Consider the following 26,123-nt stretch of genomic DNA (forward strand, 5'->3'; position numbering starts at 1 on the left):
CAAATTCAGACAACATACCACACTACAAACCCCCACAGAAACACGCAATAGTGATTACATCCCTCCATATATGGTTGGCGTCAGGAAGGGCATCCGGCCGTAAAACAGGGCCAAATTCACATGTGCGACTCAGTTCGCACCCGCGACCCCACAGGTGTGGGAAAAAGCGGTAGGAAAAGAAAAGAAGAAGTAAATTCAGAATGTAGACAGGAATGCTTGGACATCAGCACAAATAATGAGACTTGCTATTAGTTACTCAAAGGTACTTTTATTTTGTAAAGTACTGAACAGAAATTATCATTGGGTTCAGCCACAGGCGAGCGATGCTAGCGCCGCCGATGAACAAGCACTTCCAGGGATTACGGGTTTTCCATTTGAATCCGTCGCTGGGGTGGCAGCTGCTTCTGTTGTCGTACTTGTTGTTTCCTTCTGGCTACCTCCTCCGAATACGCCGACCACGTCATGGAAACCTTTACTGGAAGAAACAGAACGGATATTTTTTAGCTAAGAGTAGGAAAGGTCATACTTGGGCACTAACACAAAGAGAGAGACTTCGAGTTAGATATTTAAAGCTAATTTTATTAGAGAGTGTAGCCCAACTTCTTCACATAAAATAATCTTTACCTCCAAATCTCAAAATAATTGACTAGCATAAAATCTATAAAAATAAAATATTAAAGGAGTTTACTAAAAACAGCGTTGGCAAATCTGTCCGTCCGTTCTACTTGATGAATCACGAGACATTGATAGGGCTTTAATTTCAGCCAAATTGGAGTAATCATAAAATCAGTCATTAAATGATCACTCCAATTATCGCAGGCGAAGGCTTACCCTATCCCGCAATACATTCTGTACTTAGCAGGTTGCTAAGCGACTAACACTTTCATTAATATTCTGATATGTGTGATTTTCACCGTTAGTATTGTCATTCCATGCAATTACAAATATGTTTGGTTACTACCCGTCAAGCCAGAGAGTATACACTTCCTCTGATCACGGAAGAATATTATACCCTGCTGGATACTCTTTGATTCTCTAACCTTTCCCAGCTTCCAAATTTATTCAACAGATGGTAGAGCGTTCCTGATAACTTATATGCTGCTGAGTGAAAAAAGTCTACGTACAAACAGACCCCATCATGACATACACCTTAGACATTATCTGGGAACACCTGTCGAAGGATAACCTAGCTACACTAGAAGGAGTGGAGGCCATGTATCTTTAAACAATTCTCTGTCTGAAAAAAAATCCGATCCTTCGAGACTAACTTATGAACTCTCAAGACAACCGTTCCATATAGACGAACTGCCTTCTACGACACAATACCAACCTGTACATCAAGAACGGAAGGATAAAAAAGGCGAATACATGGATGGATATTTACCAGACAAATGGCATGATGACGTCAGAATGGATGAATTTTGACTAGGGACTGCGGCATACGATCAAGCGCTTCTTATTGAATGTTGATAAAACCATTGAAAAGGGCAGGAAAAACACTATGGCTACGAGAGGCATATCAAGACCTACTTATAATAAATGCTGCGGATCAGAACGGGTCCGTCAGTTATTCATTAAAAGAGGAAAAATATTATGTGGAAAATCGGGATCTGTGACGTGCTACTTAATCATGTCTTAATATTAAGCCCGTTAATTAATTAATTCATTTATTTGCGCCCATAACAGTTATACCTACCCTATTACAACATCCGGTGACAGACTAATTTCTATTATACAGTATTTACAAAAATAGTAATATTAGTAATTATATACACAATAATTAAAATTATACAAAAAATTCTACGAATGAATACCTTAACACTATGAACATTTAGAACTACATGAATTAGTTACATGTATTTGACGATTATTATTTACAGAAATTGTAATAATAATAATAATAATAATAATAATAATAATAATAATAATAATAATAATAATAATAATAATAATAATAATAATAATAATAATAATAATAATAATTGTTCCGGGATATCTGTGGAACAGCAGAGGTGAAAGAAGGTGCCGGGATGAATGGGTCTAAGTACAGAGTCAAAGTTAATTTAAAAATTTAACAGAGGTTATATTTTCCAGAAAACAATGGAAATTTGATAGCTTTTCACTTTAGGGAAATTACAAGGACATAGCAATCTAAAAACAAAACTTAGAAGGATCCAAGAATTTTAACTCTTTTGAACTACAAGCCCCTAGTTTTACAATTTCGAGCTCCTAGCTCAACGCACAAATTTGTTCAAGGGCAGAAATCCCCTAATAACATGGAGCACTTGTTCCCACTTTACAATGTCAAGCCTCCCGGAGGCTTTCTTACAACACCAGAAAAGAGCTGACACGCTCTCGGTTTTTCAAGCCTATTGAAGGCAATATCAGACTTTACAATTACTTGCAATCAAGGCACAACTTACACAAATGAAATGGGGGTATCTCGTACCCAACCTACTGGGCCTTAGCAGAAAAAAGAACAGGTTAAGTAAATGGCCCGAAACACCAAGTTGAATGGAGGCGTGTAATTGCACTCCTAAATTTGCATTCTTAAAACCTAAAAGGCACTAGGCCGATGAAACAGGGGCTATTCCCAAACTATGGAGGTGACTCATATAAGAATAATTTAAGACATTACAGAAAGGAAGGAAACCAGTTACACAACGTAGTCACCTCAAACCAATATGGAGGGGAGCTCGAGAGGGTAAATCACTCTCTATCCCCGAATTACAGTTGCAGATTTTATGAAGTTTTTACGTAAGTCGGCAGAAAATTACATTTTTAGAAAAGTAGGTTACATGGTAAAAGTTTCGGACCTTTCCCGCGGGTTAAACTGCTGAGCTAGCAAGAAATAAAGATGTTAAACGGCCATTACCTTGCTGAAGAACTATTGCCTGATAAAAGAGGCACCTCCCGCCTCCTGCTTTACATACACACACACACACACACACACACACACTTAGATGTTGATTAAATGGCCAAGAGCCGTGAAAATCTACAGTTTATAAACCCTCGGGGAAAGTTCGAGACCTTTCATGAATAATCAAGCCACACCCTCTTACTTTTATGGGCTAGCGTAAGGTTACACACCAAATCGAAGAAGAAGCCTGTGGTAGGCCGAAGATTAATTACAGAAATTAGGGATTGGCTGAATTCAAAACTGGTGGAAAGATCAATATTGCCAACCCAAAAATGAATGAACATAATTTAGTAAAGAACAAACTTATCAATACAAAATTTCTTCAAATAAAGTTCCTTCACTTCGCGCCAGGGTGCATGATCATAGTTTTTGTAGTGTCATCTGTTTCAGAAAGTCCAAACTTCTTGATAAATGGTAAACAAAACACGAAAAATTTCATACAGTACTGGAAACTTCACAATCACAAAATTAAGGTGGTGGCATCTTCTGAGTAAAAGTTTAAGTACGTCTAATTCCAAGTTCAGTGTTTCTCCAGTAGAGGAGTTCTATTAGGCGCAACATTTAAATGTGCGGCGTAGAGGTGTACCTTCCGGTACAATAATAATAAAAAAACACGTAACGATAACAATATTAATAATAATTATTATTTCATGTGGCTATTTCTAGCCAGGTGCAACCCTTGTAAGGCAGACCCTCAGATGAGGGTGGGCGGCATCTGCCACGTATAGGTAACTGCGTGTTATTGTGATGGAAGATAGTGTTATGAGTTGTGTGTGAGTTGCAGGGATGTTGGGGATAGCACCAACACCCAGCCTCCGAGCCAATGGAATTAACCAATGAAGGGTTAAAATCCACGACCCGGCCGGGAATCGAACCCGGGACCCTCTGAACCGAAGGCCAGTACGCTGACCATTCAGCCGATGAGTACCGAGCTCGATAGCTGCAGTCGCTTAATTGCGGCCAGTATCCAGTATTCGGGAGATAGTGGGTTCGAACCCCACTGTCGGCAGCCCTGAAGATGGTTTTCCGTGGTTTCCCATTTTCACACCAGGCAAATGCTGGGGCTGTACCTTAATTAAGGCCACGGCCGCTTCCTTCCCAGTCCTAGCCCTTTCCTGTCCCATCGTCACCATAAGACCTATCTGTGTCGGTGTGACGTAAAGCCAATAGCAGTCGATGAGTCGGACAACAATATTAATTAGTAATTATCTATCGAAGGTACCGTGATTTTTAGGTTAAATTTCTGATCCATTTGAAATCAAAACAGGAGTCAGGCAAGGAGATGAAATATCTTCCTTACTTTTTAATTTATTTTTGGAAAAAGTGATTCGGTTACGGCAAAAAGAAACTAGAGGTATTGGTAGATGTCTCCAAAGTAAAATTCACCTTAATTGCCTAGCATTTGCTGATCACACTGCTATCCTATTCAACAACAGAAAGTAAGCAATCCAGTCTGTAGAAAAACTCCATCACAGAGCACCCAAAAAAGGACTTCAAATTTATTTTGAAAATACAAAATATATGGCAGGGAGTAGATCAGGTTTCAACAGTCAACCGTTGATCACAAAATATGGAAATATCGCTCAAGTAGACAAATCTAGGTTAAATTATCAAACCAGCAGGGTTAAATCAGCAAGCTAAGGAAGAAATAACTGAAAAACTTCAAAGAGCATACAAAATTAGGCTACTTGGAACAGATACAATGAAAGATCTATATCAAAAAAGGCAAAATTACGACATTATATCACAGTATTTAAAACAGAAACACTTTATAGATCTGAAACTATTCCATTTTTACATTTTGGTCCTAAGATTTTTCTAAGGATTTTCCTTTCTTGTTTTTCGAACACCTTTATTCGAGAATTGCAACCAATATGGATTGGCGCTGTTTTACGACCGGATGCCAACTCTATTTTTTTTGCTAGGGGCTTTACGTCGCACCGTCACAGATAGGTCTTATGGCGACGATGGGACAGGAAAGGCATAGCAGTTGGAAGGAAGCGGCCGTGGCCTTAATCAAGGTACAACCCCAGCATTTGCCTGGTGTGAAAATGGAAAACCACGGAAAACCATCTTCAGGGCTGCCGACAGTGGGATTCGAACCCACTATCTCCCGGATGCGAGCTCACAGCCGCACGCCTTTACGCGCACGGCCAACTCGCCCGGTACCCCAACTCTCTATGGCGAGATATATTCACTATTGCGTGTTTCTGTGGTGGTTTGTAGAGCAGTGTGTTGTGTGCATAAGAAGAGATATACTGTTGTACAAGGAGACAAACACAAGCATCAAGTCCCCAATCGAGAGGAATTAACCTACGCAGTCAAAATAAAGTACGAAAGCTTAACTAACAGTGATAACGTCAACATGCACGATTGCAGGCGCATCAGACGCCACCTCTCACGACAGCAACGATTATACCATACACTGGTCTCATCCGGCATCACTGAGGTGTTGCTTCGATAGCTGCAATCGCTTAAGTGCGGCCAGTATCCAGTAATCGAGCGATAGTGGGCTCGAGCCCCACTGTCGACAGCCCTGAAGGTGGTTTTCCGTCGTTTCCCATTTTCACACCAGGCAAATGCCAGGGCTGTACCTTAATTAAGGCCACGGCAGATTCCTTACACTTCCTAGGATTTTCCTATCCCATCGTCGCCGTGAGACATATATGTCGGTGCGCCGTAAAGCAAAAAAAAAGAAGAGGTGTTGCTTTCCAGCGCCATCCGTTGGCCTGTTTGTGCACTCGTTGTGTGAGTCAATAAAACCCTATGTCATGTCAGGTGTGTGTAGCCATTTTTACCTGACGTGTTGCTGTCCAGCGCCATCTGTTGGTCATGTTGTGTACTTTATTTTAGTATCAATAAGAACCCATGCCATGCCAATAATGCGTGTCAAGTATTACCTCTCTACCTCCAGTATTCCGTAAAGTAATGCCTTGTCAAATGTTAACGGCCTTTTGGGTCAGCCTGTATATTCCAACTTGACTCTTACGAGGGAATTAAATAAAAATTTTATACAGAGTGTAAAGTTAAGGTAGGCCAAACTTTCAGGACACATTCTTCACACGTAGAAGAAGAAAACCTGTTGTATTAAATGTTTTATATATGTTATTTCCATGCTATAACTCATGCTCTACTGAGCCGTATCCTGCCGGCCCATAATAATAATTAGAATAGTATTTGACCCAATATGTAAAATTTATTCATAAAAGTTACAGTCTAACATGTTAAAGCATCATATCCCAAGATAGTTGATACCGGATGTTGAGCAAGACAGTGGTTCGCTGGATATTGCTTCATATTTCCGTATGACCGTGAGAAAGGATAGCGTACCCAAGCGCTGGCAAGGATCGACACGTGTATTAGATGCTGACCAAGCAAGATATTTCAGCCAATGGGAACGTAAGGATTTGGCAAACCTGGAGACTACACCGCGCCAAATCTTAATTCCAGGATGACCAACGTGCTCAGTTGATAAAGTCAGTTTCTGTAGGAAATCGGTTTTCCACAGTTTCAGAAGTCAGATATATTTGGAAATGTATTATAAAAATTGGTGGAAGAGATTTGCTAGTGTTTGAGCTGTGTTTTGTAAATATATCACAATAAGTATTGTGTCATCATATATGACGAACTCTCTGATTGGTGGTTGGTTCAGACACCCGGGAACCCCAGTATTAATGGCGTCACCGAAGCCTCCTCAGTAACCCAAGCTCTGAAGAGCGTCACTCTGTGTTAAATGCTTGGATAGTGCGGAAGCACAAACTTTGATTAGTGATCGTGATTAACGTGGTGTTATTCCAGTAATAGTAACTGGTTTTCATTGATACTTTAAATTGTGCAGTCGCAATATTTTACTGTACTTGAGTAAATGGAATAGTATAATTTTGGCAGAGTTTACTTTCAATTGATAAAGACGGTGTTTAGTGACCGCTGAGTAACAAGTGTAGTGGAAACGTGCTATTGTTTCACTATTCCGCGACGGGCGCGTTTCGCGATGAACTTCCGTAGCGAACCGTGTGCTGCTTTTTAAACTGTATTCTCACCCTTTAAGTGAAGTGTGTAATATATATGTGAATCAGTGTGTTTAGCTGATCTTGTAAAGAGAAAGGGTATTTCGGCTCGCAGCATTAAGCAGCGAAGATATTATCAATTATAGTCTTCTGTGTTCCAGTGAATTATTTTCCAGCAAGATGATGGATACGCCTGCAGAGGAAGGAAGTGCATTCCCACATGTTAATGCTGTGATTAACATGGTGTAGATCCCTAAATCAGTGGGGATGTAAGCTGCTATCCTGGTATCTCGAGAGTCGTCATGTAAATACAGTAAGGGGCATGTGTTATTTATGGCATGATATGTAAGTTATGTTAAGGTACTAGGGCAGTGTAGATAGAATTTTTATTTTCATGTAAAGTAAGCCTGACGGCATGTGCTTAATTTTGATACTATGATAGATTCGGATACGAGAATAATGCATGTTTATTTTATTTTCATTTTGCTTTATGAGTAGATGTTTGGGAGAATGAGGGATTGATAGGATCAGTTGTTGTTTATTTGTGTATGTTACTTAGCGTAGGATATTCCAAGTTTTCCTAAAATATAAGCTAGAAGGGCTAGATGGACAGGTTCATTTTTATACAACGTTAAACACGTATTAGTTCATTTTATTTCGGTTATTTAGAGAGACAGGTATAGCTATTCTGCATGATGCATGATTTTACAGAAGCTGATTGAAGGAGCTGCAGAACGTCGTTGTTAAAATAAGATCTTTGAAGTTAAGTTGGGTTCGGTTTGCCTGATGGTCTGCCAAGGACACGAACTGCGTCTCATTATGTGGAAAGGCCAGTGGGATTCATGAGAAATAATGAGATAAAAATTGCATGCTGAATTATAATGTATTGGTGCAGGCTGATTGTATGCCTGACAAGATAAAGAGTATTGTGCAGATGTGTGTGCCTGCCTAGTGTCTTCTGAGTGTATATTGTGATCAGAATGGACAGTGTTAATTCCAGACTAGTGAGTCTGATGTTGTTAAATGGCCCAAGCATGCAAAGAAGGAATGAATATACGTGAGTTTCCGTGTAGCCGATGAAAGGCGTTATCTCATGGCAAGCTGATTTCTGGCCTGTGTTTATCTGTAACTGTGAAGGAGACAGTATTTCCTTGTGGGGGCCTCGGGAGACAAAATCCAATCTTTAGCATAGTGGAGTTCAACATTTCTTTTCAGCTCGTAATCTACCCGGAAGTACATGACGGATGACCGAGCTGTTGAGCACTCAAACGCAGCAGAAGGAGGCAATGTTGCCCATTGCTTTCTTCATGATATCAAGTGTTATTTATATGTTTTTCCCTTACAGGATGATGTTTTACATTATTATTTGTGATTGTATACCTTGTCTCGTTGTTTTAAAAGGGAACAGCCCGAGTGCTGAAGTATTGGTGGTTTATCTAGTTCTGTCTAGATCTTTTGCAGTGAACCGGGATTCATATTAGAAGCAGTGTAGCATTTAAGATTTTACTCGATATCCGATGTATATAGATGTGTTTAGTTTGATTATTTGAATTGTTGTAAATACAGTATAGGATATGCCCCTAGTATTTTGCATAAATTACATAGCGTCCATTGCGTCTTAATTATTTTTCTTTCCGTCGTAACTTTTCTTTATAATGTAACTTTTATTTTACGGAAATAGTTTGGCGACTCTCGGGATTAACTTAACTTTTGAAACCGTATCGTTGGGATGCGATAGTGTGAAACTCCATACGGAAATACCACATGTCAGTGTTTGCGTACACTTGTTGCCATACAATATAAACATTGGACTATAAGAAGAAACTCAGTCTTGATTTATATTAATGTTCTTTGTTGAACTTTTTTTTAATGTCAAATTTGGTATAATAATTCAATTCACGTTTCTAATTTCGACTTATTTCTAATAATTTGAGTTCATTTTTTTACAAATTATTCTTATTTTTCTTCATTTAATTATTTTCATGTGATATGATCGGGGATATTTATTAATAAATCCATCTTACCCCTATGATTGTTTCTCATTCGTGTTATACCTCCATTTCCTGTCATTGATTGCTATTTTAGTGTAGAACTTCGACTTTTTATCCTGACCCAACCGACAACCAACCCACACTCTGCCCAACCCTGAGTTAGTCGGATGTTCATACAGGAATGGAGGCATCGTCCTAGAGGGTATTTACCCCTGGGTACGGTACACTACAACTCTATGTAGTACATGCATAATACCTATTACACGGTGGTCCAGCTCCTTGGCTGAATGGTCAGCGTACTGACTTTCAGTTCAGAGGACCTTGGGTTCAATACCCAGCTGGGTGGAGGATTTTGACTAGGTAGGTATATTCCTCTGGATCGGGGACTGGATGGTTGTGTTTGTCTTCATGTACAACAGTATATCCTTTCTTATGCACACAATACACCGCTCTACAAATTACCACAGAAACGCCATAGTGATTATACCCCTCCATAGAGGGTTGGCGTCCGGTCGTCAAACAGGGCGAAATCCATATTAGGTGCCGAGCACCAATAAATTGCGATAAATGCAAAGAAGAAGAACAAGAAGAAGATGAAGAACCGAGATGGGTAGCTGCAGTCGCTTAAGTACGACCAGTATTCACGATTCGGTAGAGAGTGGGTTTGAACCCCACTTTCGGCAGCCCTGAAGGTGGTTTTCTGTGGTTTTCCATTTTCACACCATGCAAACGCTGGGACTGTAGGTTACCTTAATTAAGGCCAAGTCGATTCCTTCCCACTCGTAGCACCTTGAAGGAAAAGATGAAGAAGAAGAACACATATTACACGCATGTATTCTTGCGACCGTCATCCCGATGCGACCCTGTTCGTTTTTTTGTGTGTGTGACACTTGTATATTCTTTGTGTTGTCGTGTGAAGAAGTAATTGTTTCTTTGTTTCTATCGTTGCAATTTTTGAAGTGAGCTATGAAAGCCTCACAGTACGACCAAGGACGGCATCATACGCGGCAGTCCAACATCTGTAACCATCTGGATATTCGAACGTAAAGTAGTTCACCATCATTTTCTGTTTAGTTGGTAATAGTCTCTCGTGTATCGTTCATAAGATAAAAGTGGCCCACTTTGAATACCGATACGACTACTAATCTGTAGATTATACAGAGTGGTCCACCAACGCCTTAAAATGTATTTTTGTAATATTTATAGGCAACTTAAACATATCGGTTCCTGTTTCTGTTTAGGATTACTAAAGTATAGTTGTGTTTACACACAGAAACATTAGCGCTAATAGTAATTCAGTTCAAAAACTGTAACGAATAATATCTGCGAGTAACGCTTACGTTATAACCGTAGTTAAGGCGGATTCCAGTTCCATTAAATACATCTTATTTTTCTGCCGTTCACGTGTACATAAGTCTTTATTTTAAAACATGTTCTTATTTGGACCTGAAAATGGCCGTTTTTATGTATGTCGAAGCCTTGTCCTGTTTATCTGCGGGGTCGGTTATGAAGTGAGATATATCCTCGTAGCGAGTTTTACGACCGGATGCCCTTCCCGACGCCGTCCTCACCGGAGGAGTTAACGAGCTGAAATGAATGACGTGATATATTATGATAGCAGGAAGGGAGAGGAAAAACCTGGTGCCGGCACATAGAATACTTCTATCGAATAGCATCAGGTGGTCTGCTCAAGACTTAACGTCCCCACCCAACGAACAAATCACTATCAACAGCGTTACATGCCATCACTCGATATGAATACTGCGGAGAGGTTTGGGATTATGTTCAGTTTTTGGCACGCAATCTAGTGATTAGAAATTATATATCACCATCTCGCCAAATGCCGGTCAACATTCTGATAGTGAAAAGTTTTGCGGCCAATGGAACTTGAACCGGCTGAACACAGTGTCAGGCCATAGAGACTTGACGCTTTAACGATTATGGCTGGCTTGAAGATGTTCCTTTGTATCGGTTGTTATAATCATGGTTATGAAACAGTGATTTATTCGAAAATAAGACTATTGATAAAAATGCCCACTTTTTAAACATTCATTGATAGAAGCGTAGACGTCAGGCCTTGGAGCACCTTATGTAATTACAAATGGTGTGAGTGAAATTTATTATTCTGTGTTCGATAACCGATGACCGGCTGATGTTGGTCTATTGTACAAGTGACTGTGTGCCAATAAGAGGGACATTCTGGACAGTTTCTAAAACAACCTCTTCATTATGACCAGACGTTATAGGAGCATCTGTAATGGTAACCTTATATGTGCTCCAGTTACGCTCATACGTTGTTCCAGGAAATCGCTCTTGATACAGATCTTACGACTGTAATGACGAGTAAGATACATGGTGTATCCGTGATGATGCTACAAACTTCGCGGGACGATGAAGGACGGCAAATGGATAAATTTGAGATAAGAAACAATCTATTCCGGAAACGATCGAGTCAAATGTTACGCACCGGTCGAGTTGGCCGTGCTGTTAGAGGCACGGGGCTGTGAACTTGCATCCGGGAGATAGTGGGCTTGAATCCCACTATCGGCGGCCCTTTAGATGGTTTTCCGTGGTTTCCCATTTTCATACCAGGAAAATTCTGGGGCTGTACTTTAATTAAGGCCATGGCCGCTTCCATCCAACTCCTAGGCCTTTACTATCCCATCGTCGCCATAACACTTATCTCTGTCGGTGCGACGTAAAACCACTAGCAAAAAAAAAAAAAAATAATAATAATAATAGTTACGCAAAATTCTACTCATTTAAATCCGCATACCTGTAAAAGTTTTACAAGCTGCTCCATTTACAACAAATTTTCTAAATGGCGACCCCGTGCGTCAATGCAGACATGGCAACTTCGCACAAAATTCTGTCGTACCCGTTCGAATATCCCCGGTGAGGTCGGTGACTTTTAAGGGTGTTTAAAGGTGACAAGCCCATGTCGTTGGCTTCCGGCACGTTAAAGAACTAGTGCGGGATGGAATTCCGACACCCACCGTCTGTTAAGAACGGACGGACGTTAAACAACTTGGATTATTTTTTGACTCGAATGTTTCCAGACTACGGTCCTTTATCTCAAATTGATACATTTGCCGTTCCCCAATTCCCTGAATGTTTGTAACATCATTATGGATACATCCTGAATAAGCGTATTCGTCACTGTAATACACTGTGACCGGGCGAGTTGGCCGTGCGGTTAGATGCGCGCAGCTGTGAGCTTGCATCCGGGAGATAGTGGCTTCGAATCCCACTGTCGGCAGCCCTGAAGATGGTTTTCCGTGGTTTCCCGTTTTCACACCGGGCAAATGCTGGGGATGTACCTTAATTAAGGCCACGGCAGTTTCCTTCCCACTCCTAGGCCTTTCCTATCCCATCGTCGCTATAAAACCTATCTGTGTCGTGCGACGTAAAGCAAATTGTATGAAAAAAAAACTTTGCGAGCGTATATTAATGTGAACAATATTGTGTTCATTTACACTACACGGGTGTGGACTTCAGACAACTTAAATGACATCGTGTTATTGTATCAAAAGAGATGCTTTATTGTACATGATGACCCAAACGTCCGTTAACATTTAACGAGGCGATACACACCGAAATAAAGTACATAAAATGACCTGCAGATGCCGATGGACAGCAACATAAGTACAAATTGCCACAGATGATTGATATGACATGGGGTGTTATTGACACCAACAACGCGTGCACAAACGGGACAACAGGTGGCGCTGGACAGCAACACGTCAGGGATGTCGAATGATAACCATGTACGGTATAAAAGGAGTTGTCATAAGAGAGGACGTCAGGTGCGCCTGCAATCGCGGCATGTCATGCTTGGCCTCTTCGGTTCCTCCGACCTCAATCCGTGTGATTATTGATTGTGGGGTTAACTGAAGTCGCAAGTCTACGCGATCGTCTGACCTCGTTAGGGATGCTAAAAGACAACATCCGACGGAAATTTCTCGCCATATTAGGGTTATGCTGTACAGTGCTGTTCACAACATTGTCCCTTGACTACAGGTATTGTTAATAAATGACGGACGACATGTTGAGTATGTGTTATAAAGAACATCGTCCTTAATAAACCTCTATTGTTATGCTAATTCCTGCTTGTGTATCGAAAGAAGCGCCATCTGTTGGTCATTTTGTGTACTTTATTTTAGTGTCAATAACACCCCGAGTCATGCCAGTCATGTGTGTCAATTATTACCTCTCTACCTCCAATAATCCGTGAAGCGTTGCCTCGTCAAATGCTAACTGACTTTTGATTCAACCTGTACATTTGTATAATGAATGACTTCAAATATATCTTTTTTTAAAAAGTGGTTTCGAACCGTGGTTCTATTTTCAGGCCTGAAAGACCTTACCGATTCATCCACAATGATGACACATTCGTGGCTCACGGGAGATGCGCTACTAATATATGCCCCTTTAGACATTTAATTTCCATATCATATATCTAATTCATAAGCCTCCGTGGCTGAAATGGCAGCGCGCCGGCCTCTCACCGCTGGGTTTCGTGGTTCAAAATCCAATTTACTCCAGGTGAGGCTGTGGATTTTCATATCTAATTCATGTTTACAACATTCATTTAAGTTCCACCACAACAGATCGTATTAAGCAGTACAATACAGTACCGTACGCAATAAACAGAATGTTTGTGGAAGGATCCTTCTATTTCGGCACAAAGGTTGCATAATATTGTCCTTTGTCCTGTGCAAGTTCGGCTCGTTTTGCATTGCTGACATGCAGGTAGTGTAAGTAGAGCAATATCGACCTTAAAGGACTAAGGGTGTTAGGTTGGTTGCATATCTTCACGAATGCTAAGGGGCTATTGGACTACACATTGTGCTACTAAAGATTTTATTATACGGTAATTCATTTCTATGTAACCTCAGTTACAACTTTCGACTCCCACTTGCTGCTACGTATATTATGCCATTTTTGGTTTTACAGGGAGGGCCATTAGTCCCTTGACAAAATAGCATTTAAATATCAATTTAATACCAGAAACCGGTGTATGCAACGCGATAAAAGAGTCCGCACATAAACATTAGCGTGCTTTAAGTGTCCTTCATTTACAATGCATAAAGAACATTGTTTCAGTACATATAAAAATATAAGGTCAGTAATCTCTTGTGACATTACTTCGATGAATTCAGACTTAATAAATTTCTTCAGGTGATCCACATCCGGTTTTGTTTTCTAAATAAACTCCATATTCCTTCATTACCCACATTGAAAAGTAAATTGGGTTTCGATATAGGGATCGCGCAGTTTAATATGTGATTCTACGTCTGTGGTTGTAATCCGTGTACTAAATGCCTCATTTAAGAAGTCTCTCGTAATGGTACTGTAGTGATGGTATGCAACAACGTGTTTCCATATTGTTTCCTCAAATTTATTACAGACATCCCAACATTAGGCTGTTTTCCAGGTCAACCAGCACTACATCCAGCGTATCAAGGGAATTTTCAGAGTTAACAGTCTGGGAAAAATATAAGGTCCCATACGCCCTTCAGCAAAAGCACAGATAATATTAACTTTTAGTGTAAGTGTCAAGGGACTTATAGCCCGTCCTGTATTGTGGACTTTTCTACATTGTTTCTTTGCAAATGTTGGGAGATTTAGGGTAGGGAAATGTTCTCTAGTTAACAGGAACAAATATAAACTTCATAACAAAGTGCGCACACACACACACACACACACACACACACACACACACACACACACACACACACACACACATACATACATTAATCCATAAATTTTTAAAATATAATTTGTATAGTCATAACAATGTAAGAGATAGGTACTATTATAGTTATCGATTTATCCCATATATTTGAGAATGGTGCTTTACTTACTTCACAGCTCCAGTGAAGGAACTAAACCATCCACCTTTATTTTCCTCCTTCTCTGGAGTGGATGGTGCTGAAGAAGCTGCTGGAGCTGATGGACGAGACAGTACTGCTGTCCATAGCAGGGCGATCACCAGCAAAACCTGAAAGTAAAAGCATATGTTGGGCGGCTTTTCTTGGTGAAAATATTCCAAATCCGTATTGAAAAGATTGGGGAATCTAGTCTGTAGTTAAAATTTGCTTGTAAGGAGGTCATATTTTTCTTAAGCTACGACATTTTGTTGTCGGAAAACCACATACAAAATCGTAATCAACAGAATTTTCTTCATATTATTTACACAATCCTTCTCCCCTTGAACTTACTTTCTTATCAGTTTTGCAAGCTTTAAAATAACCTGTGGTAGAACTTCGTGTATGTAGCCGTGTAGACACCATCGCACTGGTTTATGTATGTATTCCAATGTCTCGCAACGTTGGTCCTGTAGGGACTGTAAGCGGGCTGCGACAAAACTTCCCAGCCCATTTTGCCAATTTCCTCCTTGTGAACGGAGCAGAGTGAGGGTGTGCATTACCGTGTTGAGGGATAGCCTTCTTTCCAGGACTTGTTTTTCGCAATACAGGATGGAATTTGTGAAGTGTTTTGATGTAACGAGGAGCATTTATGGTTTCCTCAGGTTCAAGGATTCAACTAGAATGCATCCTATGCAAATTGCGGATGATAGCCATAACTTTCGCAGCAGAACACAAGTTTTGCTTTCTTCTTAGCATCAAATTCTGATGGTGCTATTCAATACTCTGCTGTTTTGTTTTCGGTCCATAACGATGAAACCAGCTTTCATCACGTGTCACAATACTCAGTAACACCCTCCTTAATATCGATATCTCTCAAGAAAGTCTTGAGCGATGATCAAGTGTGTGGTCTTCTGTCAATAAATATAGAGCACAGTGGTTATACAGTTTTGTCAGACCAGAAATGTTATCGTACTTCAAATGTTGTCATGATAACATCTATAAAATCAGGCTACATACGTTCGAAGCTTGGTTCAACGGAATTGTGTGTTCACATTATTGAGATAATAGGTCCACAGCTAAAGATCTGATACTAGTGGCTGAGGTGCGATGTTATTGTAAATGTGGGGCATGAGAGAATGTTGCATATAGGCACTGAGGGGTTGGGGGTTAAAAAGTGGCGATTTAGAGGTGTGTGATTTGGGTTACGATTTCCGAATCTCAAAAGACTTACACAGCCATGGAGGGGTCCAAAGATTGAAGTTGGAATTTTGTTATAAAAAGTAGCTATTTTACCATCTAAATATTAACTTAGATCATTCATATAAGGTACTTTTTGGAAGCTCCCTCTGAGCTAGAGATGCTGGTACCAAAACAGTTGCTCGACCACAGTAAGGAACTACGTTATATGGGGTTGAAAGTACGAAATATTTTCTTCTTCCAGGACATAATTTGAATTGATTGCGGCCGGAAATTGATACGCATTTGGACCTGTTTAACGGCCGGATGCTCTTCCAGATTCAACCCTGTGTATAAGAATGTATTTGCCTTTGTTTTTTCTGTGGTAGCTGGTAGTGTTTGTGTTGTTTATGAATGACGAGATGTGTATTGAGAATAACAAAAACACCCAGTACCTGTACCAGAGAATTAACCTACGGCCTTGGTTTGAAGGGGAATCGAACCCGGGACCCCCTGAATTGAAGACTAGTACGCCGACCATACAGCTAAGGAATCCTACGGACCGATATTGACTTGAATCTAATGAATGTCATTTACAACCCATGATATTTTTATCATGCCCGAAATAACGGTGTCGTTGCGGTAGATGTACTACAGCACGACAACACGGCAGAAGTTAAATGGTGAATAAAATTTCTAAAATGACAACATTTCCTTAGATATTACCGTGTTTGCTATCACTGGAAGAGGAATTAAGAGCAGCTTTGAACTGAACCATCATAACTCTGCTTCAATCTTACAAATTATAACCACAGGGAATCATTTGACGTACATAAACACACGCACCAACTAGTACGGAATTACAAGGAGTGGTACGGTTATTATTAGCCAACCGAGTCATGTCCGGACATATAAGTTAGTTCGTGAGAAATAACAGTACGAATATAAAATTAGTTAATCGGTTTTTCATTGACCACTTTTAAATAATACTGAACCGAATTGGCTATCGGACGTATCTTTCATTTTACCAGTTGTAGAACTTACGTCATGTGACGTTGTTACAAAACCCACTGGGACAGTTCCTCACCTGTTCTCAGCCGTGCAATTTCTCCCTCGTTTTCTTTACCTAATTTCACACACACACAAAAAAAAAAAAAAAAAAAAAAAAAGAAGTCACCTGAAGCTTACCTTTACAGAACTCTTTCATGTGTTTATGAATTCATTCTTCCCCAGTTTAACTACCTTCAGTGTTCGAAGACTTCGCTATTTATTTACGCATGATATTTAGTTTTGGGTGTATTCGAGGAGATGTTCGGCTCACCTGGTTCAGGTCTTCCCATTTGATGTCCATGGGCGACCTGCGTGCATATGCATGTGGGATGATAATAATAGTAATGAAGTAGGGTGAGGGTGAAGCCCGGTGTCGGTACAGAGTCTACTTCTGTCAAATAACACCAAGGCTTAACGTTCCTACCGACGGACGAATCACCATCAATAGCGTCATGTACCCCCACTCCATATGACTACTGAAGAGTGGTTTGTAATTGAATCCAGGCTTTTGGCACGCAATCTAGTGATTAGACATAGTATACCACTACCTTTCTTACCCTGCCGGCCAACATTCTCATGGTGAATATTTTCCCACCAAGGGGACTCGAACCGGCTAACCACGGTGTCAGACGATACAGAGTTGAAGCCTTAAAGATCATGGCCACCAGATGGGCAAGACTTTACTGTCTTTTAGTGAGCAAAATTTTGCACATTCACAATCTGAGTACTTTTATTTTTCTATTTTGCTTTACGTCGCTCCGACACAGATAGGTCTTATGGCGACGATGGGACGGGAGAGGGCTAGGAATGGGAAGGAAGCGGCCGTGGCCTCAATTAAGGTACAGCCCCAGAATTTGCTTGGTGTAAAAATGGGAAACCACGGAAAACCATCTTCAGGGCTGCCGACAGTGGGATTCTAAACCACTATCTCCCGGATGTGAGCTCACAGCTGCGCGCCCCTAACCACACGGCCAACGCGCCCGGTAGAGGACGTTGTAAGTGCTCCTTATTCAGCTTGTATTTTTCTCATCAATCGCACCTTTTCCACTTAACTCTTTTTTGCAGTCATTTGCTATTAAAATTCTAAGTATCATTTGATGTGTAATAAAACATTTAAAATGTCTTCAGATCAGGAATGCTTTCAAGGTATAGTGCCCATCAAAATATCTCCACACTGACATAAGAAAAATCCACACATCAGTGGTCTCGCAGACCATTAAAATAAGAATTCCAGACTGCTTTCCTGAATAATAACTTCCCCTTGTTCCCAATCGTATCGAAATAAATTCTTCAAAACGAGTATAATTCTTGAATGAAAAATTAAAGAATGCCTCTTTTCGTTGTTTTTACCAGAAACTTGCGAAAAATCATCCACCAAAAACCAATCATTTTTATGACTAGTTATGTTGCCCTTCGCTGACGAGTTATAGGATATTTTTAATTTTTTTCAATTTAAGTGGTAGCAGAAATTACGTAGATCAGTCTTGTTGATAATACCCAAGTAGTGTACATTCTGCGTCTTTCTGGTCCATAGCGGTCGATGACCATAGGATTTTTCATCCATTATAACAATCACAATTGCTGCCGACATCGCCAGTTAACTAGGTTCATTGTCACCGATGATGGACCTTTGAATGACCGTCTCATTAAAGCTCGTGCGGTAAAACATACTGAGGTATAAATATTCGGGTATTTTAATTATCTGCAACATGTTTTGCGTACAGATTTTAAATAGAACTAACATTTGTGAAGATGAAAGTTTGTGATAAAAGAGTAATGAACGTGAATGTCTCATCTCTGTTATAATTCTTCATGTGATATATATATAAGTTTGAGAATTATATCACGTACAAGTTTTTAATGCAGCCCTAATGTTACGGAGATATCTGATTATTCCTATTTGGAAGTCCCTTTTCGCAATATCACTACCCCACTATTATACTAATCAAATGATACACACTTTAGCGTACCCTTCGGCTATTCCTAAACTTACATATCGAGTTTCGAGAAATTTTGTTTACCGGTTTTCCCAGCGTCTTAACAAACAAACAAACAAACAAACAAACAAACAAACAAACAAACAAACAAACAAACAAACAAACAAACAAACAAACAAACAAACAAACAAACAAACAAACAAACAAACAAACAAACAAACAAACAAACAAACAAACAAACAAACAAACAAACAAACAAACAAACAAACAAACAAACAAACAAACAAACAAACAAACAAACAAACAAACAAACAAACAAACAAACAAACAAACAAACAAACAAACAAACAAACAAACAAACAAACAAACAAACAAACAAACAAACAAACAAACAAACAAACAAACAAACAAACAAACAAACAAACAAACAAACAAACAAACAAACAAACAAACAAACAAACAAACAAACAAACAAACAAACAAACAAACAAACAAACAAACAAACAAACAAACAAACAAACAAACAAACAAACAAACAAACAAACAAACAAACAAACAAACAAACAAACAAACAAACAAACAAACAAACAAACAAACAAACAAACAAACAAACAAACAAACAAACAAACAAACAAACAAACAAACAAACAAACAAACAAACAAACAAACAAACAAACAAACAAACAAACAAACAAACAAACAAACAAACAAACAAACAAACAAACAAACAAACAAACAAACAAACAAACAAACAAACAAACAAACAAACAAACAAACAAACAAACAAACAAACAAACAAACAAACAAACAAACAAACAAACAAACAAACAAACAAACAAACAAACAAACAAACAAACAAACAAACAAACAAACAAACAAACAAACAAACAAACAAACAAACAAACAAACAAACAAACAAACAAACAAACAAACAAACAAACAAACAAACAAACAAACAAACAAACAAACAAACAAACAAACAAACAAACAAACAAACAAACAAACAAACAAACAAACAAACAAACAAACAAACAAACAAACAAACAAACAAACAAACAAACAAACAAACAAACAAACAAACAAACAAACAAACAAACAAACAAACAAACAAACAAACAAACAAACAAACAAACAAACAAACAAACAAACAAACAAACAAACAAACAAACAAACAAACAAACAAACAAACAAACAAACAAACAAACAAACAAACAAACAAACAAACAAACAAACAAACAAACAGACAAACAAACAAACAAACAGACAAACAAACAAACAAACAGACAAACAAACAAACAAACAAACAAACAAACAAACAAACAAACAAACAAACAAACAAACAAACAAACAAACAAACAAACAAACAAACAAACAAACAAACAAACAAACAAACAAACAAACAAACAAACAAACAAACAAACAAACAAACAAACAAACAAACAAACAAACAAACAAACAAACAAACAAACAAACAAACAAACAAACAAACAAACAAACAAACAAACAAACAAACAAACAAACAAACAAACAAACAAACAAACAAACAAACAAACAAACAAACAAACAAACAAACAAACAAACAAACAAACAAACAAACAAACATCTTTTTAGTTTTTTAAACCTATTCCGGGACAAACTAGAAGTATGAGACTAGAATTTGAAATGACCGTGCTCGATAGCTGTAGTCGCTTAAGCGCGGCCAGTATCCAGTATTCGGGAGATAGTGGGTTCGAACCCCACTGACGGCAGCCCTGAAGATGGTTTTCCGTGGTTTCCTATTTTCACACCAGGCAAATGCTGACTCCTAGCCCTCTCCTGCCCCATCATCGTCATAAGACCTATCTGTGTCGGTGCGACGTAAAGCAACTAGCAAAAGAATTTGAAATGTACTGACAAAATTATACTTTTATTCATGAGATGAAGCCTAAAAATATTTCTTGGCAGGTCCATAAGTTTTTACTGTGTGTTTAAGGCAGGATTTTATAATTTTAACAAGGGGGACGGCTATACACTGAGTAGAATGTGGATGTCTTCCATAGTTAAGTCTTCAACATCTCCTTGACTCTGTAGGCCCTTACATGAACTACACTTCTAACAAGTCTGGAGTCTACTTACTATGGAGTGACAATTGCGATTAGTTTCATTCTCGCCGGGCTGAGTGGCTCAGACGGTTAAGGCGCTGGCCTTCTAACCCCAACTTGGCAGGTTCGATCCTGGCTCAGTCCGGTGGTATTTGAAGGTGCTCAAATACGACAGCCCCGTGTCGGTAGATTTACTGGCACGCAAAAGAACTCCTGCGGGACTAAATTCCGGCACCTCGGCGTCTCCGAAGACCTTAAAAAGTAGTTACTGGGACGTAAAACAAATAACATTATTATTATTAGTTTCATTCTTATTGCTCTGGGGACGATCTTGGTAGTATGGTCGCAACGCGACTACCTACAATAGTTATGACACGATCTAATATCCCCAAAATACTATAATAATAATAATAATAATAATAATAATAATAATAATAATAATAATAATAATAATAATAATAATATCCGCCTCTTTGGTGTAATGGTTAGTGTGATTAACTGCCACCCCCGGTGGCCCAGGCGAAATTTGAAAAGTGGTACGAGGGCTGGAACGGGATCCACAATGCCTCAGGAAATCAAAAGAGTAGCTGGGGGGGGGGGGTGTTGGATTCCCACCTCAGCTATACTCGAAGTGGATTTCTGGGTTCCCCCTTCTCCTTCAGGCAAATGCCGAGATGGTACCTAACTTAAGGCCCCGCCGCTTCATCCCCTATTTCTTGTATATCCCTTACCTTCCGATATTCCCATACCCCAAAAAGGCCTCTGTTCGGCATAGCAGGTGAGGCCGCCAAGGCGAGATACTGGTCTCCTTCCTAGTTGTATACCCATGACCGAAAGTCTCAAGCTACAGGACACTGCCCTTGAGGCGGTGGAGGTGGGGTCTCCTCACTGATTTCGAAGGAAAAACCAACCTGGAGGGTAAAGAAATTAAGAAATAAACCAACCAACCAACCAACCAACCAACCAACCAACCAACCAACCAACCAACCAACCAACCAACCAGCCAACCAACCAACCAATATAAGAAGCGAGAAAAATAATGGAGGAGGTTGGCAACAATCCTAAAGGAAACTAGAATAGAGATATGTTTCGAGTTATGATCGATAAATTCAAGGGGTTCTGGAAAAGCAAAATAAAAAGACCAAGAACGCTTGGTCAGAAGAGAGGAAGATACAGTTTGATTTGACATATTTTGGCTGCCTGCGTGTTCAATATAAACGTTCCAATTTACGCTACTGGATGACAAGTGAGCTACTGTAGAACACTAGAGGGAGATCTGTGGCCAATGAATGAAAATGAAAATCCACAGCCAGTTTCCAGTAATTCGACTGGGTCAAGAATGGAATGAATGAAGCCCCCATCTAACGGCGAGGATATGAATTGTGCCGGCTGCCGAAGTCTGTCGCACTCCTATGAGACAATGATTAATGAATGACATATGCAATGAAATGATATTGGAGAGTGTTCCTGGAATGAAAGATGGCAGAGAAAACTGGAGTCCCCGGAGTAAATCGTGCCCCACCTCCGTTTTGTCCAGCACAAATCTCACATGGAGTGACAGCGACTTGAAGCACGCTACCCAGCGGTGAGAGGCCGGTGCGCTGCCGCCTGAGCCACGGAGGCTACATTTGCTGCCAATATTTTAATAATTTTGGCGGTTAAACACCAACTTTGTCTCAAGAGATCATTTACTTGCCGACCTCGTACGGCATAGGGTGCAAGACCAGCGTCACCGAAAACCTATGTATGTTAGTGCGACATTAGAAAGAGATATTGTTGATCCGTAGGGCTGGAAATATTCCCGCCAGTTCAAACGAAACAAGCAGACTTATAGTTTGACGTAACTGTTAGTCACGGGACCTGCAGTTTTATGTGAATTCTGAACCAGGAACGTGGCATCATTTAAAAAATCCCTCGAGCAATGACCGGAATTCGAACCACTGCCGCCTTTGTGAGAAGCCAGTGTCTGTAAACTCGGCTATTATGCCCCTCCCTCGATTTTGATTGATTGATGATTGATGTTTGTTGTTTAAAGGGGCCTAACATCGAGGTCATTGGCCCCTAATGGTACGAAATGAGACGAAATGAAATGACAACTTAAAATTCCAAAATCCTCCAGTGACCAGAATTCAAAGGATGAGGAGGAAGAATGAATGGATGGACGGAGATGAATTTAAAACCATCAGTGGAAATGACCCACAGTGCCTCACATGCACAGAAGCTGGCACAAAACAATCGTATTACCGACCAAGGGACTGCTTCTATAGTACGATGCAGAATCGATTATGCGTATAGTAGAAACGGGTACAAAATCCAGGCCATCAGACCCTCATAATGGTATTTATCGCTAGGAAAGTAGAACCATGCTATGGGTAATGTTGCGGTACTAATCAAAAGTAGCGGAGACTCGCGGTATTCCACACATTATGGTACTATTCACAGGTAGTATAATGCGCACATGTAACACTGACCTATGGTGTTTCGCACATTTCGGAGCTATTTGCAGGCAACCCAAACCTATAAAGGCAACACAAACCTATGGCGTTCCTCACATAAGTGGACTAATCACAGGGACCCGTACTATCCCGTGGAATTCCTCACATGGCGGGAACTGAGCATAGGTAAGGCAGAACGACGGTGTCGCTAATCCCATGGTGTCGCTCATATAGGGGTACGAATCACAGGTCCTGTAGGGCCCACATCCTGATTCACACACTGTCGCTACTAATCACAAACCTATTGCTTACCTAACATAGTGGTACTACGCGCAAGTAAATGCAACCCATGGTGTTCCCTGCGTGATGGTACTAATTACAAGTAGTTTCATGGTTCTAATTGGATCATCCCTTGGTCGCCCTTTTTAGTCGCCTCTTACGACAGGCATTGGATACCATGGGTGAATTCTTCGTCTGCCTCCCCCACCCACAGGGGTGTGTGTTTGGTCTGCGAGAGGTATTTTATTTCCCTCAAGTCCGCCGGCAAGCCGGTTAGGACCCCCCTATCCGCCACCTAGGACGCGCCCTGCATAGCAGTTTGGTGGCCTCGATTTTGAGAAGCTCCTCAGTTAACACGACATACCAAATTAACATCAAGTATTGCTGGCGAAATTTACAGAAGTTATACACATCCTCCATTTTGTGTGTACTTAATTAATCATGGTATTTACAGTTTTCCTCTATGGAGTTGAGACGTGGACCCTCCAGTCCTGAAGAAAATCGACTTTTGAAATGTGGTGCTGGCGAAGATCTTGGGCAACATTTCGCACCAACGACTCCATTGTTAATTAGCACAACCTCAGAATCAGATTATCATCAATGTGTAAAGTAAAATGTTTACCTTTCTTTGGGCACACTCTGCGATGTGGGAATGACGAGATACAAAAACTTATCATGCTTGGAAATGTTTAATAATACTGTTATTGGTTTTACTTTCCACTAACTACTTTAACGGTTTTCGGAGACGCCTAGATGCGAGAATTATGTCCCGCAGGAGTTCTTCAACATGCTAATAAATCTTCTGACACGAGACTGACGCAATTGAGCACCTTTAAATACCAACGGAATGAGCCGGGATTGAACCCACCAATTTCAGCTCAGAAGGCTACCGTTCTATGCCTGAGATACTTAGCCCCGCTTGGAAATGTTTGTGGGAAGAAAGGTTGTAGGAGAGTTCCCACTCGATGGTCGAACTTTATCAAGAACGCACTGTGACTGGGATAAAACTGTTTGGTCTGGCCGGTCACTGAGAGGTGTAAAGAACTGAGCAATAGTCTCCTCGGGTACCAGGGTCCTTAAAACTGAGGGAATAAGAGAGAATTAATCACGGTCGTTATACCCTATCGTTTAAGCGGACGTGATACCTGAGTGACGTCTCCACTAGTTTCTTACCAAGATGGCCGAGGTTTGAAACCCAGGTTGCGTGTTGAATGCGGACAGTTTCGATTGCGGACATCCCTCTAGTAGTCTCGATTGAGAACACACAATATTTGGGAAGAGTGCCAGCTCGTTCCAGGTTTTTTAAAATACTTTTTTTTTTTATTATGGGGGCCCCCCTAGCCGCTCCCCCGCCGTGACCATCGACTAAATCTACATGGCCTCCAACATGCAATTAGTTTCTAAGAAGAAAAGAGATAGCTGGGTTGAGTGGGAAGTGATACAAGGAGTATCTGCCTATTTCCATGTCAGACACGTTACCAGGCGAGATTGTGTTAGGTATATGGTGTTGAAGTATGGTACTGAAAGGTCAGGGATAAACCACTTAGGCAGAAAGAAAGAAAGAAAGAGCCTACATGTAAAACCTGACATCTTTTGATAGCACATGCAAGGATGTGGGCTGGATTTCCTTTACACTGCCATCCGTCATATCAGTCCAGTTCTGCTCTAGTTGTCACAAAGAACGTTAGCTCTACCACAGAGTTGAGTTTTCTGGTTTATTTTTTTCTGTTCATTAATAATTTTTGTGCCATTATGGAGTTTATCGAGATCGAGAAAGGTAAGCTATGTGCTTTATTGCATGGTTATAGTTACGGACAGTGCAAATGAAAATTATTTAGTGAAGAAAAAAAGGGCACGCCGTCCGGTTGGCAGTGACAGTGAGCATTTATACACTTGCACTGGCAATAAAAGTACAATATAGATGCTTTATTTCACGAAGGCCTACCTGTATGAAATAGTGTCTGCAATCTAGGTACATCGAGACTATTATGCAGTGTTCGCAATCGGGACGACACCGAAACCCAGGAGGTACAGCATACCCTCAATGCAACAGTCACAATGGAACTCGGATCTTCCTTCTTTAGTAAATTATTCCTTACTTTCTAACCCCAACTTTTAGTTATTTCCCTGAATTTTCGAGTTTAATAGTACTGTTAAGTAACAAGCGCTCTTACCTGCGTCTTCATGTCTGTGCTTTCCACCCAGAATTGCACAAGTGCTGTCGCAGCCTGGCTTTACATAGCCTTCCTCTCTAAGGGTCACGGGTAAATTGGTGGTAATGATGTCATGGCGCTTTATTTTCTCTCTAGTAAGCAGCGGGAAGTTGCTTCAAAGTTCTGGTGTGCCTTCAAGTCATTGCTTGGGAATGCTGGTT

General features: G+C 40.2%; 1 protein-coding gene across 1 annotated transcript; it reads right to left on the reverse strand.

Annotated features, from left to right (window-relative positions):
• Nucleotides 1-248: 248 nt before the first annotated feature.
• On the reverse strand, nt 249-26,020 carry LOC136868016 (uncharacterized). The gene is made up of 3 exons (XM_067144747.2): nt 25,924-26,020; nt 14,786-14,922; nt 249-475 (listed from the first exon to the last, which is right to left on the reverse strand). The coding sequence occupies exons 1-3, from the start codon at nt 25,933-25,935 to the stop codon at nt 307-309; spliced, it is 318 nt and encodes a 105-aa protein (XP_067000848.2). The 5' UTR covers nt 25,936-26,020; the 3' UTR covers nt 249-306.
• Between the last annotated feature and the right edge of the window lie 103 nt (nt 26,021-26,123).

This window comes from Anabrus simplex, chromosome 1, assembly GCF_040414725.1.
Source record: "Anabrus simplex isolate iqAnaSimp1 chromosome 1, ASM4041472v1, whole genome shotgun sequence".
Taxonomy (NCBI): Eukaryota; Metazoa; Arthropoda; class Insecta; order Orthoptera; family Tettigoniidae; genus Anabrus; species Anabrus simplex.

Bases quoted from the DNA above. Each gene is read 5' to 3' on its own strand.
- LOC136868016 (XM_067144747.2), bottom strand. The intron at 476-14,785 runs GTAAGTAAAGCA...TGTTTCTTCCAG, and splicing joins TCCTTCACTGGAGCTGTGAA to TAAAGGTTTCCATGACGTGG.